A 21,339-nucleotide genomic window follows, 5' to 3' on the forward strand; every position below is an offset into this window, starting at 1 on the left:
GCCCACTGAGATAGCATGCCGCAGTGTAACATGAATACCCCACTCACACACAGTATACTGACTCCGAGCCGGCCAGTCCTTGTTTTAGCCCCTTAATGCCGAGCGCCAGACAGGGTAACAACAAGTACCATCTTTTAACGTCTTTTGGTATGACGCTAGACCACGGAGGTGTTCACACAGTTAACAAATGTGCTGATATTATTGTGTTTAATTCGATAAGGCTGAGAGTGGTGAAATGTCAAAAAAAAGAATATTGCCTCATGCACAGCGGGATTTGTTGGATGATAAATTGACGATGAAATTTTTATTCACCAACAATGACAGCCTGTCTGCACATGCAGGGGCACGGGTGGCCTAGTCGTCTAAGGCGCCGCCATTCGCTGTGCAGAGTTGCGTCCCTTGGGCATGCCAGAAACCTATGATTGTGGGTTCGAATCCCGGTTTGCCCCGATTATGTTTCTAGGTTTGTCAGCACCATACCCGTGCTCGTGGGTTTCACCGAAGTGGTAAACGTCTGAGACCTGCATCACTTTAGGTCTTCCTCCCACATTAAGCTGACACGCCACGAGATAACTGGAATACTGTCAAAAGCGGCGTTAAACCCAACTAACTCCCTCACTGTCTCCACATGCGTTTAATGAGTCTTCAGTTTACAATGCAGTGCTCGATTTGGGGAACTTGATTTAAGTTAACCAAGCATGTTGACATGAAAACCTTAAGTTGCACCCTGGTCCCATAAATTTATCAAAGTTGTAACCTGGATGCATAAACAAGTCTCAATAAGCTAAACCTCAGACGTCTGATGTGTCATGACTTACAGATAACACAGGGACTATTGATGTGGTATGGTAAATAAACTATAGAGGTGTCGAATATGTTCACCGACCAGTGTATACATGTCATCGTGTCCCAATTGTGTGGATCATTGCTCATGATGTCAATCACTGGATTGTCTGGTCCAGACTCGTTGGTTGGTTGGTTGGTTGGTTGGTTGGTTGGTTGTTTAACGATGCACTCAGCAATATTCCAGCTATATGACGGCGGTCTGTAAATAATCGATTCTGGACCAGTCATTCCAGTGATTAATATCATGATCATCGATCCACGCAATTGGGATTGATGACATGTGTCAACCAAGTCAGCGAGCCTGACCACCCGATCCTGTTAGTCGCCTTTTACTGCAAGCATGGGTTGCTGAAGACCTATTCTACCCCGGAATCTTCGCGGGTTGGTCCAGACTCGATTATTTACAGACCGCCATCATAAAGCTGGAATATTGCTGAGATAGGCGTTAAACAACAAACAAACAAACAAACAAACAAACTCAGACCTATGTTGTGTGGATATCTAAGTGTCCCACACAAATTTGATATTCTCTTGATGCATGAAGACATAAATATTAGGTTTCACTTTTTTAATAATGAGTTGCACTGGTGGATGTTTTAGTGATCATATCCTTGTATATGTGTTGTGTGTTCTGGATGTGTGTGTTTGTAGCGTTTGTTTTGTTTAACGCCGCACTCAGCAATATTCCAGCTATATGACGGCGGTCTGTAAATTATGAAGTCTGGACCAGAGAATCCAATGATTGACCCAACCATCGATCAACACAGCTGGAATACGATGACATGCATCCACCAAGTCAGCGAGCCTGACCACCTGATCCCGTTAGTCGCCTCTTACGACAAGCATAGTTCCTTTTTACGACTAGCATGGGTTGCTGAAGACCTATTCTACCCAGATCTTCATGGGTCGTGTGTCTGTAGCGACATGTCTAGTTGTCTCCACCTCAGTTACGACAGCAACTCTTTGCAACATGAAGTTTAGAATTTTCTAAAGCTGTCACATGAATAATCCATTGTGTTATGATCAGCCGTGCATGTTCTTTTTTGTCTTTTTACTGGTAGACTGTCAAGCCCTCAGTTTTCACATTATCCTGTAATATGCATCAGGCGTGTCACTCCTGTGATCAATATCACCTCAATTCATGTTTTCATTGATCATGCACCCATAGTTGTCCTAATGGAGCACGTCAGTTTCAGATACTGCTTTCCATAAAGCTGCTCCTGAGGCAGTACGAAAGGCTACAAGTCAAACTCACTTAGGAAGGCACATACCGTATTCGACGTAATAAGCGCCCCGCTCTAATAAGCGCCCAAGTCGATATTTGCTAATATATTGGCAAGTGAACAATCCCAATTAGCACCCCTTCCGAGTGATCAATGTACACAAGACTTATTTATTCGTGCATAATATGCACTCATGTGTTATATGCACCCTTAATTATGGGCAATTAAATTCTGGAAAAATATATCTGTCATACATTAACAATTCAGGCTGTCAGCATAAACCACAAAATTTATCTTTCACTTCTGTTTTTTCCGCCAAAATAATATTCTAATAAGAGCCCCTTATTTCTAATTTTGAGAGCGCCCTGGGTGCTTATTACGTCGAATACGGTAGTTCATTTCTCCATGAAACACATCAGTGTCCCGAAACTGTCACTATCACACACAGCCTCATTTATCCAGTGTGTATATATATATCTCCATTCTATTTTGACAAATAATTTGGACCCATTTGCAACTATAGCTTCTCTATGAGTCCGGTTGAATGACACAACGCTAAAAATAGCCTTCCAATCGTATGACACAGTTCTTACATGATTGAAACAACTGGCTATTTGACAGTACTCACTTCGCCTTGTGGAATGCTTTCTCACTGTCAACAGGGGATGCCATACAACATCCCGTTATCTTAATGCACCAGGGGGCATGGGGCCCCAGTCGTCAAAGGCGCCGCCATTCGCTGTGCAGAGTTACATCCCTTGGGCACGCAAGAAACCTATGATTGTGGGTTCGAATCCCGGTTTGCCCCGATTAAGTTTCTAGGTTTGTAAGCACCATACCCGTGCTCGTGGGTTTCACCGAAGTGGTAAACGTCTGAGACCTGCATCACTTTGGGCTTTCCTCCCATGTTAAGCTGACATGCTGTGATGTAACTGGAATACCGTTAAAAGCGGTGTTAAACCCAACTCATTCACTTATTCACTCTTATTGCACCAGAAAACATTTTTCCTGTTCAAAGATTTTTGTGACCTTAGGGGCCATTTTGACTTATCATTATATGTTATAACTATAGTATCTTCGGAACACAAAAATACAATTCACGAACTTCAATTCCTTTTTTACTGTATTCAACGTAATACACGCCCAGGGCGCTCTCAAAATTAGAAATAAGGGGCTCTTATTAGAATATTATTTTGGTGGGAAAAACACAAGTTTAAAGATAAATTTTGTGGTTTATGCTGACAGCCTGAAATGTTCATATACAACAGATAATTTTTTCCAGAATTTAATTGCCCATAATTGAGTGTGTATTATACACGAATAAATAAGTCTTGCATACATTGATCAATTGGAAGGGTTGCTAATTGGGATTGTTCATTCGCCAATATTTTAGCAAATATCACCGTGGGGGCTTTTTAGAACTGGACGCTTATTACATCGAATACGGTAAGGGACCTTTTGGGTCTTTTCATTATATTTTATAACTATAGTATCTTTGGACACAAAAATACAATTCACAAACTTCAATTCATTTATTACAGAGATTCATGGCATCAAACATTTGGACTCATTTCCCGACTTATAACTGTTTATGCAATAATTTGCTATTTTTAGACATAGACAAGAGAGATGGTGCTGATTAAGTAGGACTGGCTGTCGATATATAGCTCATAGAGATTGATAATCGCTAACTAAATATCGATCAATTATCGAGAAATATTGGAGAAGCAACTGAAGCAAATATGCAAGAAAATCCTGAAAGAAATCCAAATATTTCACGCTGCTGGTGAGCAGTGACACATTTATGCATAGATTACTTTGTGGACGTTTGAGATATGTAACAATTGCTTTTCGTCTTCAACATTTGACATTAATGACAATAACAAGTCTGTTTCCATAAATCTAAACTTTTTTCACCACGATTAAGTTCATGTAAGTCATTATCGTTGACAACAACAGTGATTTTGACACAATATTCTGTATATTGGTCAATGACTTGGACCCAGGAAACGTAATGAGTCAATGGCAAAAGTCAACAAGTCAAACCAACAAAAATGATACAAAGACAGTGCTGCTCAAAATTTCATGATCAACTAAGACTTTGATGGCTGTGCATTGTTTTATTAAATCGATACTGTAAATAGGACTAATCCTAGGTCAAAAGTTTAACTACTTAAACCAACATATGTCAAATTGAAATTTTGTCAGTCAGTGACCTGTGACCAACAATTTCATATGGATAATCGTTAATATTTCTTCCCATCGACGATAATTTTGATTATCGATCCTTTTAGCCGACCCTAGCTAATATGGTTACCTCCAAAACGAGGCTCTGGTTGGGTTTGGGTTGAGTGTGTTTAAATAATAAATGTGGAGATATAATACATTGGATATTGAAGGTTTCATGCAATAATTAATTCAGTGGTGTCTAGGAGATTGGCATTTTCACTCACGGTGTGAGTGAGTCAGTTTGATTTAACACTACTTTGAGTGAGTTATGTTTAACGCCGCTTTTAACATTATTCCAGTTATATCACTGCGTGTCAGCTTAATGTGGGAGGAAAGCCTGAAGTGATGCAGGTTTAAGACGTTAACTACTTCGGTGAAACCCACGAGCACGGGTATAGGAACATAATCAGTGTGAACCGGGATTCAAACCCACAATCATAGGTTTCTGGTGTGCCCACGGGAGGCAAATCTGTACAGCTAATTGCGGAGCCTTAGACGACTGGGTCACCTGTTTTCCTTAATCAGTTGCACGGAATTACTAAGCTTATTGTTGGAGGAATACACTGTGATGCAGGTTGTAGACAATTACCATTTTGGTGAAACCCTTGGGTACACGCTGGAATGGTGCTGACAACCCAGGGATCATAATGCAGCAAGTCTAGGATTCAAACCTATAATCAGCAGATCCTGGCATGCCCAAGCAACACAACTCACCTGGCTGACAGGATCGTTGTTCATGTTATCAACCGCTTGTTTACCTGACTCGTGAAAATCCGGATTGCCGTATAAACAGGCGACTATGTTTGTCGTAAGAGGCGACTAACGGGATCGGGTGGTCAGGCTTGCTGACTTGGTTGATGTATGTCATCGTATACCAATTGCGTGGATCGATGGTCATGATATTAATCACTGGATTGTCTGGTCCAGACTCGATTATTTACAGACCGCCGTCATATAGGTGGAGTATTGTTGAGTGCAGCTGTAAACAACCAACCAACAAACAAACAAACTGGTTTACCTGGCCCCAGAATCATTTACAGGCCGTCATGATGAAACTCAGTGTATTCATAGTCATACAAAAAACTAATTGCTTGTTTTTAAATTGGCTGTGATGCTTTTATCAACAAAAATCATTGAAGGCTCTACACAGGAGGTTGAAGTACTGTAAAATTATTGTCCCCCTGTGTGACACGTAATTCCCATCATAACTGATGTAACTATCATCAACGAGTCTTTTTAAGCCAATTCATTGCTGAGTATTTTGTATTGGCTAGCATTGTGCACAACCACCAGTAGCTAAAGTGATGACGTAAATCCTGCTGGGTTCTCGTGCAGGAAGCTGAGGTATCGTAAGTTCCCATGATCCCCAGTGAGGTGCACTAGCTAAATGTTGTAGATATAATTGTTGACAAATTTGTTTTTGGATATATATTAGTATTCAACACTCAATTATATATATTTCAAAGTGTTCTCGTCGCTATATGGCCGAAATAATGCTGATGTGATGTTAAATTTTAACTCACTCACTAATAAAATACAACTCCTGAGGGATGCAAACATTAAAATTACCGTATTCGACATATTAAGCGCCCTGCTCTAATAAGCGCCCATGGCGATATTTGCTAAGATATTGGCTAGTGAATAATCCCAATAAGCACCCCTTGTGTTATATGCACCCTTAATTATGGGCAATTAATTACTGGAAAAATATATCTGTCGTATGTGAACATTTCACGCTGTCAGCGTAAACTACAAATTTTACGATCTTTCAACTCTGTTTTTTTTCAGCATAATAATATTCTAATATAAGCCCCCTTTTTCTAATTTTGAGAGCGCCCTGGGCGCTTATTACATTGAATACAGTAATTAGAACATGAGAGGACACCAGGATCTTACTCAAAACTTTTGGCCATTCTGTTCCTGTGCTATGGGGGCGGTCAGGTAGCCTAGTGGTTAATGCGTTCACTCGTCATGCCGAAGACCCAGGTTCGATTCCCGACAAAAAGCGGCGTAAAGCCATACTCACTCACTCACTCACTCGATTCCCGACATGGGTACAATGAGTGAACTCATTTCTGTTGTCCCTCGCCATGATATTGCTGGAATATTGCTAACCATACTCACTCACTCACTCTTGTGCCATGACAAGACCAACTCAGATTTCAGACCAGTGATCGTGCATTGCTAAGTAGTTGTTCATTGTTAGCTCACAGGGTTATGCACAGAGTGTTTAATCATTGTTATGTTTATCAAGTGACACTCCAGGACAGTAAACATCCCATGGCCGTTTATCCTTCAGGATTGTTCTGCCATGAAAATGTGAATGAAGATGACATTTGGTCCATCAGCCATCACAGCACTGAAGAATTAAATTAAATTATTTTCTATAAGGCCTTAACATTTTTTAAGTTGGTTTACAAACCGACCGATCGACAAATCAAAATGAAATTAGAAATAAAATTAAATAACTTTTGACAGTTTTGATTTTGACCAACACTGTTTTACAATTATGTGAAATGAGAAAAAAAACGCAAAATTTTATCACCACTGCCTTCGATAAGTGGGGAATAATATGTGTATAATCTGTATTCTAATAAAAACAATATGAATTTTTCTTTTAGTAATTTCAGTATTTTGCCATGTTAAAACTTGTTTGTTTTGAAAATAATTATTTTCCAACTAATGAAAGCTAAAAGACCTAGCAAGTACATTGCAGTGGGGATTCCGGGTTAGAATATGTCCCTAGAAAGCTATGCTGGTCGCACGTAGAGCGCAGTGGGGATTCCGGGTTAGTGTAGGTCCCTAGCAAGCTATGCTGGTCCCACGTACAGGGCAGTGGGGATGTCAAGTTAGAATAGGTCCCTAGCAAGCTATGCTGGTCCCACGTACAGGGCAGTGGGGATGTCAAGTTAGAGTAGGTCCCTAGCAAGCTATGCTGGTCGCACTACAGCACAGTGGGGATGTCAAGTTAGAGCAGGTCCCAAGCAAGCTATGCTGGTCGCACTACAGCACAGTGGGGATTCTGGGTTAGAATAGGTCCCTAGCAAGCTATGCTGGTCGCACTACAGCACAGTGGGGATGTCAAGTTAGAGTAGGTCCCAAGCAAGCTATGCTGGTCGCACTACAGCACAGTGGGGATTCTTGGTTAGAGCAGGTCCCAAGCAAGCTATGCTGGTCGCACTACAGCACATTGGGGATTCTTGGTTAGAGCAGGTCCCAAGCAAGCTATGCTGGTCGCACATACAGCACAGTGGGGATTCTTGGTTAGAGTAGGTCCCTAGCAACCTATGCTGGTCGCACTACAGCGCATTTGGGATTCTGGGTTAGAGTAGGTCCCTAGCAAGCTATGCTTGTCGCATGTACAGCGCAGTGGGGATGTCAAGTTAGAATAGCTCCCATAGATGTTTCATTGCGTGTCATTGTACCCCAACAGAGTGTATCGTTGCTCATACCATCCATCACTGGGTTGTCTAGTCTAGTGCTCATACCATCCATCACTGGGTTGTCTAGTCTAGTGCTCATACCATCCATCACTGGGTTGTCTAGTCCAGTGCTCATACCATCCATCACTGGGTTGTCTAGTCCAGTGCCCATACCATCCATCACTGGGTTGTCTAGTCCAGTGCTCATACCATCCATCACTGGGTTGTCTAGTCCAGTGCTCATACCATCCATCACTGGGTTGTCTAGTCCAGTGCTCATACCATCCATCACTGGGTTGTCTAATCCAGTGCTCATACCATCCATCACTGGGTTGTCTAGTCGTGCTCATACCATCCATCATGGGGTTGTCTAGTCCAGTGCTCATACCATCCATCACTGGGTTGTCAAGTCCAGTGCTCATACCATCCATCACTGGGTTGTCTAGTCCAGTGCTCATACCATCCATCACTGGGTTGTCTAGTCCAGTGCTCATACCATCCATCACTGGGTTGTCTAGTCCAGATTCGACTATTTGCAGACTCCTGAAATATTGCTGTGCGGTGTTAAACAGCAAGCTAATTTCTCTCACTGCTCCCTGCACCGAGTGAACAGACACCAGGTGACCTCCATTTGTAGGGGGAAAGAGCTGTTGCTGTGAGGACATACGGACATGTTATTGATGGCCATTCAGCTGGTTAGCTTGCTCAGACAGGCCAGATGTTGTCAGATCAATGTTTACCAGATTCATTTGCACTTCAATGATATTATCCCCACCTTTGGAAATGTGGGAATGAGATAAAGTGACAGAAATGTAGTCCGGACTGATGCCGATTTATAGTGCTAGCCCACTGAGATACCATGTCGCAGTTTAACATGAATACCCCACTCAGACACAGTATACCAACTCCGAGCCGACCAGTCCTTGTTTTAGCCCCTTTATGCCGAGCGCCAGACAGGGTAACAACAAGTACCATCTTTTAACGTCTTTTGGTATGACGCGGCCGGGGATCGAACCCTAGACCTTCCTCTCTCCGGGCGGATGCTCTACCACTAGACCACGGAGGCGGTCATGTGGGAATGAGATAAAATGACAGGAATGCACAATCAATGAGTGAATGAGTGAGTGAGTGAGTGAGTGAGTGAGTTTGATTTTACGCCACTATTAGCAATATTCCAGCAATATCACGGCGAGGGACACCAGAAATGGGCTGCACACATAATTTGGAAATTACTTTGATTTTCTAAATATTTCTTAAATCAGTCAGATTTAAGTCACTGAATGAATATAATATATAATTTAACTCTCGAATTATAAACCTGTTTCTTTGAGAGAGAAGTGTTACAAATTCGTTGACAGTAAAAAAAATTGAGATCTGCAGTGATAAAAAATGTCCACCAACTTTGGTCCTGACACATATAGCACCACCGAGCATAACAATCAGAACGTAACCCACTCATCAGACACCTGGTCCACGCTAACCAATATCTAATTTTGTAAACAGTATAAGTAATATTTTAAATATCATACCTCGACTGACCAATATATTTTTGCTGAACTGGAAACTACTTGTTGCACAACTAATCATAAGATCACAAGCTTAGAATGAGACCCCAGTGGGAGCATATTAATTTAGAAAGCAGTATAAGTAATTCAATAAATATATAACGCATCACTACACCAATATGTTATTGCTGAACTAGAAACTACATGTTGTACAACTAATCACAAGATCACAAGCATTCCATGAGACCCCATTGGGAGCATATTAATTAAGAAAGCAGTATTAGTAATTCAGTAAATATATAATGCCTCTACACCAATATGTTATTGCTGAACTAGAAACTACTTGTTGCACAGCTAATCACAAGATCACAAGAATTCGATGAGACCCCAGTGGGAGCATATTCATGGACTAATTTTATAACCAGTTCTCCAGATTCACTCGCGCCATATTGTGGAAATCAATATGAAAGTCACAGTGAGCAATTCTGGCACATTCCGCTGTCATTACTCAGTATGCATAGTTCCCATCTGTTGCTAAACTTGATGTGAGTCGAGGTATTTGATAATTACTTCTGTCCTGGGCTCAATGAACTTGTTAGCTTTGCACAGCAGTGTCTATTAAGAGCAGGCTATTCTGGGAGGAAGTTCATGCTATTCCGGTCAGAGATGAGGACTGATCAAATATTGGTGATGCAAGTCTTGTTGCTTATCTTTCCTCAACATGTTTTGTGTAAATTTTGTTTAAAAGTTCACAGCTGGTCACCGTGACAATGAGTGTCCTCTAACTGTTGCATGAATGTTAAGTATCTAACTACACTTATATAATGTTGATACTTTTCACATAGACAGACATTTTGTCCCAGAAATAAAGTTATATAAAGTCTTATTTAAAATTTATATATCTACAAAATAAAAAATATACCGTATTCGACCCAGTTAAAGCGCCCCGCTCTAATAAGCGCCCACGGAGATATTTGCTAATATATTGGCTAGTGAACAATCCCAATTAGCACCCCCTCCGATTGATCAATGTACGCAAGACCTATTTATTCGCGTATAATACAAACTCCTGTGTTATATGTACCCTTAATTATGGGCAATTAAATTCTGTAAAAATATATCTGTCGTATATATACATTTCAGGCTGTCAGCATAAACCACAAAATTTATCTTTCAACACTGTTTTTTTCCACCAAAATAATACTCTAATAACTCAGCCACTATTTCTAATTTTGAGAGCACCCTGGGCGCTTATTATGTTGAATGAGGTAATCCAAGTGGAGCGCAGAACAATCCTTAATTGGAGAGCTAGGCAATCTAGACTTGCCAAATCATTCTAGACTTGAGTTGGAATTTTTTCTCTAGGGCCTTGGAGACTTTTCACACAGCACTGTGTCCGCAGTGTTTGAATTAAGGATAAAAGTGAAGGGGTCCTTGTCACCAGGCTTGTCACCAGGCTTGTCACCGGGCTTGTCACCAGGCTTGTCACCGGGTTTGTCACCGGGCTTGTCACCGGGCTTGTCACCAGGCCTGTCATCAGGCTTATCACCGGGCTTGTCACCGGGCTTGTCACCGGGCTTGTCACCAGGCTTGTCACCGGGCTTGTCACCGGGCTTGTCACCTGGCTTGTCACCAGGCCTGTCATCAGGCTTATCACCGGGCTTGTCACCGGGCTTGTCACCAGGCTTGTCACCGAGCTTGTCACCGAGCATGTCACGGGGCTTATCACCAGGCTTGTCATCAGGCTTGTCATCAGGCTTGTCATCGGGCTTGTCACCAGGCTTGTCACCGGGCTTGTCACCGGGCTTGTCATCAGGCTTGTCATCAGGCTTGTCACCGGGTTTGTCATCAGGCTTGTCATCAGGCTTATCACCAGGCTTGTCACCGGGCTTGTCATCAGGCTTTAGATACTTGTTTGGGCCACTGTGTATTGACTCACATCATTCACATTGGGCAGGTATAGTTTATTCTGGTGTAGTCTCTTTGCTCCCTAACCTCAAGCCTGGGAATATTTTCTACTTTTTTGAAAATTAATTTGGCCCAGAATGCTGTTTCATGTGACTTCTAATGTATCTGTTCGTGTGCTGCCCCAAGTGTGTCCGATGCCACATTTATTGAAGCTTACAACACCAATACAGAGCTCCAGAACTTTTTGAGCAATTGAGTTTTTACTCTTGGGTTTCGATTATATTTGGGTTATTACATTTTTCATTGGGTAAATAATACTTTTTCACTCATCTATTCATCACTCTAGGGTTTTTCTTAAAGTTAGTGAACATTTTAAGATTTTAAAAACATGAAATAATGTTTTAGATGTATATAACTGTTCTAAATATATAGGCTTGACTTGGAAAGTGAATTAGCTTGTAATTGTGTTTCAGAAATTAGCTACTTTGTACACATGCGGAAAAAGCTTCATTGGGTTTTTACGTGAGCTGTTTTTATACATTCGAGTTTTTCATTTAATGCATGCGTTTCTGTACGCAAGTTAACTGAAAGAGTAATTGGGTTTTGAATATTTTTGGGGGGTATTTTACGCAAAAACGCTGCTTATCTGTAGCACTGCAAATACATGTCCAAATTACCAATAACTGGATAGAGCTCTTTTGTGCATTCTTCACAGCAGTAGGTGAGGTTAAATGGGGTTTAACGTCATGTCCGAGATAGAATAAAGCGATAATGTGTTTCTATGTGTCTGTCTGGCTGCTTGTACTGGTCTGGACTGATCCCAATTTCATAGTGCTAGCCCGCTGAGATACCATGCCGCAGTTTAACATGAATACCCCACTCAGACACAGTATACTGACTCCGAGCCGACCAGTCCTTGTTTTGTCCTCTTAATGTCGAGGGCCAGACAGGGTAACAACAAGTACCATCTTTAAACGTCTTTTGGTATGATGCGGCCGGAGATCAAGCCCTGGACCTTCCCCTCTACCACTAGACCACGGAGGCGGTCTCACTGCAGTAGAGTTCATGGATACATTATGCCTGCAATCGAAGAGTAAACACAAATCTGTAAACACAGCCTGGGACAGGGCAGGTTGAAAATGCTAATTTGAGTAATATGTGATTTATTCAAACATGTTTGGTCACAAGAAACTCTGAGGGGGGCATGGGTGGCCCAGTCGTCTAAGGGGCTGCAATTTGCTATGCAGAGTCGCGTCCTTTGGGCAAGCCAGAAACCTATGATTGTGGGTTCAAATCCCGGTTCGCCCCGATTATGTTTCTAGGTTTGTCAGACCATACTCACTCACTCACAAGAAACTCAAAATTAAAAGGGTTATGTTGATTTATTTATGTTGCATATTTGATGCAAATATACAGCTCATCTTACCTGTGAGTGTTAGTTGAATACCATCTTTGCTCGAGGTTTCGGTGCTGAATGCTTGACCTGCATCAAGCCATGCTATAACCACGATAACTGAAATACTTTTCAAAATAAAACCCAAATTTCTCTCTTTATGAAACCTGCATCGAGTAAAGGCTAAAGTGAATGATTGTCACACAGTGTCCGACCCTCAATCTGAATACAGTCAAACCCACTTGTCAGGCCCCACTTAACCAGACCTCTCTTATCCAGAAACAATATCAGACTTTTTTGAAAAATGACAAAAATGACTGTGAAATGCTCCGTTGTCGAGATATCCGTGTTCTGGAATCAGACAGTGAATTTCACTAAGCTACAATACAATTGGAGAGTATTATGCTCCCCTTATCGATCAGCGTCAATGTGTGTGATGTTTGTTCTGGGCTGAGTCCAAATTTACTACCTGGGTACCCGACACCCTATTACCTGACCCTACCTGGACACCCGCTATAGATCTCAAGAGTTGGGTACAAAATGTCCAAATGGGAATTGATTTACCGCAGCCTTGGCCAAAACTATTTAGAAACGTGTATAAAATGATCTGATCATGCATACACTGAAGTTGATAGACGCTTTACAGAGCTCCAGATAAGCTGCGTATCTGCGTGAAATACGCATCAGAAATGCAGAAATACGCATCAGAAATGCAGAAATACGCAGTAAAATATAATCCAAGTGTATCAAATACGCAACGAACATTACAGATACGCTACAAAAATAAAACGATGACAGTTACATCATGATCATTTGCCATCACACTTTCTTGTGGAAGTATCGTGGTATTTTTTAGTCCTATAAAGCTCTCGAACCCACACGACACCAGTTTGCAGGGACTAGATGAATAGTGTTTTTAAATATTTGACTTAAATACCCACATGTGTAAAAACTAGTGAGTAACAGAAATTTGAATAGGCAGGTAGAATTACTGATACCCAATGATTTTAAAATGCATGGGTAAAATACCCACAACACCAAAAGCTTATCTGGAGCTCTGGCTTTATCCTTACTCAAGTTTCTAGGTTTGTCAGCACCATACCCATGCTCGTGGGTTTCACCGAAGTGGTAAACATCTGAGACCTGCATCACTTCGGGCTTTCCTCCCACGTTAAGTTGACACACCGTGATATAACTGGAATACTGTTAAAGGCAGCATTAAACCCAACTCACTCACTCACCTTACTAGGGGCGGTCTGGTAGCCTAGTGGTTAAAGCATTCGCTCGTCACGCCGAAGACCCGGGTTCGATTCCCGACATGGGTACAATGTGTGAAGCCCATTTCTGGTGTCCCCCACCGTGATATTGCTAAAAGCGGCGTAAAACCATACTCACTCACTCACTCACCTTACTCGAGCCTACAAGTGTCAGAACGAATGCTTGCATAGTCAGAAAGAAATGTGAACATTAGTTGCTTGTAGTGTAACCATGGAGATGTCATCAAACAGTACTAACATGACTAACCACGGGTCCGGGCAGTCGTGTGGGTACCCGGGTCCTACCCAGGACCCACCCGACCCCAGTACCTGAGTTACTAGTCCCAGTCCTAAATTTAAACATCAAGGGAGCAGGTAGCATTTGATTCCAGTAGATTAAAGATGCCGTTTGGAACATGTTGGAATGCTATACTGACTATTAATCCAATTTTTATTTGGCAATAAGTGTCAGTTAGGAATTTGACACTGAGGGGAAGAATGACTTTAAGATGGTTTTACCTTGACCTACACTACACTACTTTTACCTTGAACTAAGATTCAATGGGACCCCCCAAAAATTGATTTCAAGGTGTTGTGTACTGTAGTGTTGTAGTGTAGTACTGCAGTTGTCTAGTGTAGTGTTGTGGTTTATATGAGAGCAAATATTGCTACTGTTGGTTTTTCACTGCCTTGACTTGACTTAAAATCAATTACTGATAGCATTGGTAACTTCACCATGGAAACCAACGGATGATTTTGCATAATGCATGAGAGTTGTGACCATCAGGATGAGGAAGTTGATCTTACTGACTGCATTCTATAGCATGTATAGAGGTTACTTGATGTGCTGTGTTAAACGATGGAGATTCTAAAGGTGTGTTTGAGGTAGTGATGCTAAAGATGTGTGAGAGGCAGGGATGTTAAAGATGTGTGAGGCAGTAATGTTACAGATGTGTGTAAGGTAGTGATGTTAAAGATGTGTGTGAGGTAGTGATGTTAAAGGGATGTGAGGTAGTGATGTTAAAGATGTGTGTGAGGTATTGATGTTAAAGATGTGTGTGAGGTATTGATGTTAAAGATGTGTGTGAGGTAGTGATGTTAAAGAAGTATGAGGAAGTGATGTTTAAGATGTGTGAGGTAGTGATGTTAAAGGTGTGTGTGAGGTAGTGATGTTAAAGACGTGTGTGAGGTAGTGATGTTAAAGATGTGTGTGAGGCAGTGATGTTAAAGGTGTGTGTGAGGTAGTGATGTTAAAGGTGTGTGTGAGGCAGTGATGTTAAAGGTGTGTGTGTGGCAGTAATTTTTAAAGATGTGTGTGAGGTAGTGATGTTAAAGGTGTGTGTGAGGCAGTGATGTTAAAGGTGTGTGTGTGGCAGTAATTTTTAAAGATGTGTGTGAGGTAGTGATGTTAAAGGTGTGTGTGAGGCAGTGATGTTAAAGATGTGTGTGAGGCAGTGATGTTAAAGATGTGTGTGAGGTAGTGATGTTAAAGGTGTGTGTGAGGCAGTGATGTTAAAGGTGTGTGTGTGGCAGTAATTTTTAAAGATGTGTGTGAGGTAGTGATGTTAAAGGTGTGTGTGAGGCAGTGATGTTAAAGATGTGTGAGGCAGTGATGTTAAAGGTGTGTGTGAGGCAGTGATGTTAAAGATGTGTGAGGCAGTGATGTTAAAGGTGTGTGTGAGGCAGTGATGTTAAAGGTGTGTGTGGGGCAGTGATGTTAAAGATGTGTGTGATAGGGGCATGCCTTTGCATTAACTGCTCATGAAATCATCCTCTGAATACTGCAACTAAACACAGTACCTTGTCAAGGAGGAAATTATTTGTAATATGCATGCATATTGTGATTTCACTGATAAAAGAAATGTTTCCATAAGATAATGTTGTTATCAGTACACCTTGGACTTATCCAGCATATTTATTGTTAATCAATTTAATCTTTGTACGTGATACTTACATCTAAGGCCACAATAAATTATTTATTAACATTTAATCCACATCAGGTCTATGAAAGGCATTTAGAAGTGATACACATAAGGAAGGAAATATATGGATGTCAACTTCTTTATTATGAGGGACACAATGTTTCAGAGTATATGCTTACACCATCAGGTGAATGAATGCCATGAGGCAGAGAGCATATATATCTACATAGAAGGACAACCAAATTAATAAGATAACAAAAGGTAGAAAATAACAAAGGGTAGAAGCTAACAAAGGAAGCCAACAGATGATTGGCGCTGATAGGTGATTAGCAATAGACAATGGAAGCCAACACTTAAGTTATCATAGATAAGTAATAGGTAATGGACACTTTTGAAGGTGTCCATTGCCAATTACTTATCTGTGAAAGGTTAATTAAGTGTTAAGCATATACTCCGAAAAGTTGTGTTTCACAAAATATAGAAGTTGACATCCATATATTCTCTTCCTTATTGTATCCATTGTTCAATACTTATGAAACCTGGTCAGCCAGTTTCATCTTCCTGAGTTGAGGGAGTTAACTGAAGATGAAAGTCCAGTTTCCACCCTTGCCAAACTAGGCTGGAATATCTGGGCTCAATCGAGTCAGGACCAGACAATCCAGTGATTCATATCACAACCATAGATCCACACAACTGGGATATGATGACATGCATCAAGCAATTCAGCGAGTCAGACCACCCGATCCCGTTAGTCACCTCTTACGACAAGCATAGTCACCTTTTACAACATGCAGCACATGAACTCATTCATGTCACCTGAAACAGCATTTTATACAGAATTAGTTTTTGGTTTCATGATACCCATTTGTAGTAGTGGGTTGATACACCGATGGATCGATTTTTTTACTTCCCGATACAAGTATCAATCACAATTGCACACAGTAAAAAGTATTGGTTTTAGCTTGAATGTATTCTTCAATAAATGTTACACAGACACTAATTACTAGTAAAAATGAGTAGTGAAAACGCAAATATTTTCATCCATTGTGCCATACTTGACACTGCCAACTGTAAATCGTTAGTGTGCCATGTATTTGGCCATCCTGTCTATGAAGAACATGGCTCACGCACCACAGATAGAGCACATGCAAGTATCGTGATACATATCGGATCGTGAGCACGGTTTCATGATACGGATCTGAGATTGCACAGTTAGTGTTTCGTCCCAGCCCTACCCTTTTGACAGGGCCCATGGATGTTAACACATATTGGATAACTGAAGAAAACTATCTTCTTCTCTGCCTAATGTAGATACTCAATGGCTTAAAAATGATCTAAACTCATCACTATCTCTTGATGGAAAAGGGGGCGCGGGTGGCCCAGTCGTCTAAGGCGCCGCGATTCGCTGTGCAGAGTTGCATCCCTTGGGCACGCCAGAAACCTATGATTGTGGGTTTGAATCCCGGTTCGCCCCGATTATGTTTCTAGGTTTGTCAGCACCATACCCGTGCTCGTGAGTTTCACCGAAGTGGTAAACGTCTTAGACCTGCTTCACTTCGGGCTTTCCTCCCACATTAAGCTGACACGCCATGATATAACCGGGAAAATGTTAAAAGCGACGTTAAACCCAACTCACTCACTCACTCACTCACTCACTCACTCACTCTTGATGGAAAGATCTTGTTACTGTACTCAATACAATACTTGAAAACACATGACATGTATGCAGGTATGTGATATTTCCGTCTAAAGTCAGAATTCTGTCATTTCGATCTCCGTGACATCCCAGACTATGGACCTGGTGGGGGCTAGACGACTGTGTTAGTAATATGCGCCTGCCCGTAGGCCGATGGCAAGAGGATCTTGTGTCGGACCCGTAGTTTTAAATTTGCATTGTTCCTTATGGCCTGCAGTAAATTTACTTGTTGTTTTATTTTGTCACAGTAAGATACATTTTTTTACATTAAAGTCCAAGGTGTTTAGTCCGGACCTGCAGCTGCTAATATCTGTGGGTCCTGATGGCAGCCTGGCATTTATTTATTTTTTCAACCGCTGCTTGAGGATTCTAATGCACCTCCCTGGGTTGTTTTTTAGTGTTTTTTGTCATCCTTCAATCACATGGTCATATTTTACATTGTATTCATGTGTTGTTTTGTGTCGACACATGGTCTTGTGATTATATCGTGGATTCAACTTCCAAAGTGTTTCTAGCAAATATGGGGGCGGTCGGGTAGCCTAGTGGTTAAAGCGTTCGCTTGTCACGCCGAACACCCGGGTTCGATTCCTGACATGGGTACAATGTGTGAAGCCCATTTGTGGTGTCCCCCGCCGTGATATTGCTGGAATATTGCTAAAAGCGGCGTAAAACCTTACTCACTCACTCACTCACTCTAGCAAATATGTCTGAAAGTGGCATGGAGCCCTATTATATCCCACTTCTGGAGCCAGGAACTTATTTTACTTTTTGGTTTTTCAGCAAAGTCGACGGCTATGGGTTTGAGCGACCGGAAGACTTCGACTTTAAGTCGTATGAAGAATTCATGGCTTCCTACTTGTCCGTGTTGGCGAGGCGGGCGCAGAGGTGGAAAAACACTGTTGGAGATCAGACTACAGCCATTTCAAAATCTCGAAAAAGTTAGTGCATTTCTTTTAATACTGATGGTTGATTCCTTATATCACCCATCTTATATTCCCACCCAACACCAGTGAAATTCCATCTTTTTCTCTCACCAAACACCAGCGAAATTCCACCTTTTATCCCACCCAACACCAGGAGAATTCCACCTTTTATTCCCACCCAACACCAGGAGAATTCCACCTTTTATTCCCACCCAACACCAGTGAAATTCCACCTTTTATTTCCACCCAATACCAGTGAAATTCCACCTTTTATTCCCACCCAACATCAGTGAAATTCAGCGTTTTATTCCCACCCAATGCCAGTGAAATTCCACCTTTTATTCCCACCCAATACCAGTGAAATTCCACCATTTATACCCACCCTACACGAGTGAAATTCCACCTTTTATACCCACCCAACACCAGTGAAATTCCACCTTTTATTCCCACCCAATACCAGTGAAATTCCATCTTTTATACCCACTCTAAACAAGTGAAATTCCACCTTTTATACCCACCCAATACTAGTGAAATTCCACCTTTTATACCCACCCTACACGAGTGAAATTCCACCTTTTATACCCACCCAACACCAGTGAAATTCCACCTTTTATTCCCACCCAATACTAGTGAAATTCCACCTTTTATACCCACTCTACACGAGTGAAATTCCACCTTTTATACCCACCCAATACTAGTGAAATTCCACCTTTTATACCCACCCTACACTAGTGAAATTCCACCTTTTATACCCACCAAACACCAGGAGAATTCCACCTCTTATCCCATCCGATAACAGTGAAATTTCACCTTTTATACCCACCCTACACGAGTGAATTCCACCTTTTATACCCACCCAATACTAGTGAAATTTCACCTTTTATACCCACCCTACACGAGTGAAATTCCACCTTTTATACCCACCAAACACCAGGAGAATTCCACCTCTTATCCCATCCTATAACAGTGAAATTTCACCTTTTATACCCACCAAACACCAGGAGAATTCCACCTCTTATCCCATCCGATAACAGTGAAATTTCACATTTTATACCCACCCTACACGAGTGAAATTCCACCTTTTATACCCACCAAACACCAGGAGAATTCCACCTGTTATCCCATCCGATAACAGTGAAATTCCACCTTTTATACCCACCAAACACCAGGAGAATTCCACCTCTTATCCCATCCGATAACAGTGAAATTTCACCTTTTATACCCACCCGATAACAGTGAAATTTTACCTTTTATACCCACCTGATGACAGTGAAATTTCACCTTTTAGTTTTATACCCACCTGATAACAGTGAAATTTCACCTTTTCATCAAACCAAATCACAGTGAAATTCTAACCTTTATACCACCAAATCACCATGAAAATCCTCCTACATTCTAGCAGTGAGTCCCAGTGATATCTCACCCTTATCTAACGGGAAACTTCAACTAATCTAGGTTTTCTATACCTCTATCATATTCAACAAGTACATATAAAATATTTTAAAACATTTCTGAATATCCCTTGAAACAGATATAGCTCATTTTCATGATAACATGGGTTTTATCTAGGCCTGATGAGGGGCCAATTTTCAGCTGCAAGTTAGCTGCCAGCAAATGTCAGCAAGATTTCCAAATTGTAATTAAACATTTCCCAATTCATGTTATAGTAATGACTAATGTTATGGCTTTGTGAGGTGACTTGTATTTCACTGACAACAGGACCAATAAAAAGGAATAATAGTTCAACGTTATTGCATTGAATGCAATGTTAAAATTCAATGTTGAAATACTTCTGAATTGCGGAAAATAAGAACTTTTAAAGTCACGGGCGACAGAGTATGTGTGATGGCAAATACTCATTGCTGTTCCCTTGTTTGATTCCAAACTTTGTGTTTGAGCTGACATGGAACATCCAAACATTGATTGTATTTCTTTTCAGATGTCAGATAAAACTTTTGTAAATGCTACAGTTTAATTAATTTCTCTTCACATATTTATCTAGGAGTCCAAACTGTGTGCCCTTGGCATGCTGTGTTTCAATTATTTTTAAAATAAGAATTTGGCTTATTTGAATTAATTTCTTTTACACTATTTGATACTGAAATTTTTGTATTTATATCAGTTCTTTTGATAATTTCATATTTTCTTTTCAGTTAAAAGGTTTTGCAGGAAAGGAATACCATCAGATATAAGAGCTGATGTGAGTGGTTTTGAAACTTGAATTAAAATATAAAATAAAATTGCAATTTTATCAGATAAATTCTTTAATACTACATGCATACTACCTGGTCCCTGACAAAGTTATTGAATCATTAAGTATCATTACGGGGCCATGTCAGTAAGGATATGTCAGTTAAAGGTACTGGTATGTTGTTATTGAGGGTAATGTGGTAATCTGCATGGTTTGTCTTGAAGAAATGTCAAGATATGGTCACATACTCCAATTTCCCTTCATTCACAAATTAAATTTATTGAAAAAAGTTTTAAAACTATGATTGAGAATAAATTATTTATTTTTTAAGAACTATTATATTTTGCTATTGTTTTATAGTTTTGATAACTCTTATTGAAACCTTGAAAGATCAGAATTTTTTTGAATTTGTAAATGCATTAGGAATTTGTAGATTGTATATTTATAGACTGTAGAATATATAGATCATAGATATACAGACGCTGAGATCAGTCTTAATTTGCTTTGCTTTGATGTGTTCATGATGTAATAAATATTAAATGGTAGTAAATTTCAAAGTGTCTGAGCAGGACATGGTCAACTAGATTGACATCCTTTACACATTTGTTGCCATGGAAACAGGTGTGGATGGTTGTGAGTGGTGCGGAGCAGAGAAGGATGGCGGACCCGGAACTCTACCAGCGTCTTGTTGACAACCAGCTAGACGACACACACCCCGTCCAGTGTGCCATTAACCTTGGTACGTGATTTGTCTTGTTCACACTAGGTTCCCTACACTGCATACAAATAGATCATTTGTTCAGTTACACCTCCTTCTTCCTTTTA

At 40.8% G+C, this 21,339-nt stretch overlaps 1 protein-coding gene across 1 annotated transcript in view; it reads left to right on the forward strand.

Annotated features, from left to right (window-relative positions):
* The window catches only part of LOC139447688 (growth hormone-regulated TBC protein 1-like), a 37,351-nt gene that overhangs the window by 1,781 nt on the left and 14,231 nt on the right, over positions 1–21,339 (forward strand). Inside the window, exons 2-4 of the mRNA XM_071229125.1 lie at positions 18,181–18,338; positions 20,477–20,523; positions 21,136–21,253. Coding sequence (XP_071085226.1) covers positions 18,181–18,338; positions 20,477–20,523; positions 21,136–21,253 — 323 coding nt within the window. The remainder of the gene's footprint in view (positions 1–18,180; positions 18,339–20,476; positions 20,524–21,135; positions 21,254–21,339) is intronic.

The sequence above is a fragment of the Haliotis cracherodii genome, unplaced genomic scaffold (genome assembly GCF_022045235.1).
Source record: "Haliotis cracherodii isolate W230 unplaced genomic scaffold, xgHalCrac1.p SCAF_7, whole genome shotgun sequence".
Classification (NCBI taxonomy): Eukaryota; Metazoa; Mollusca; class Gastropoda; order Lepetellida; family Haliotidae; genus Haliotis; species Haliotis cracherodii.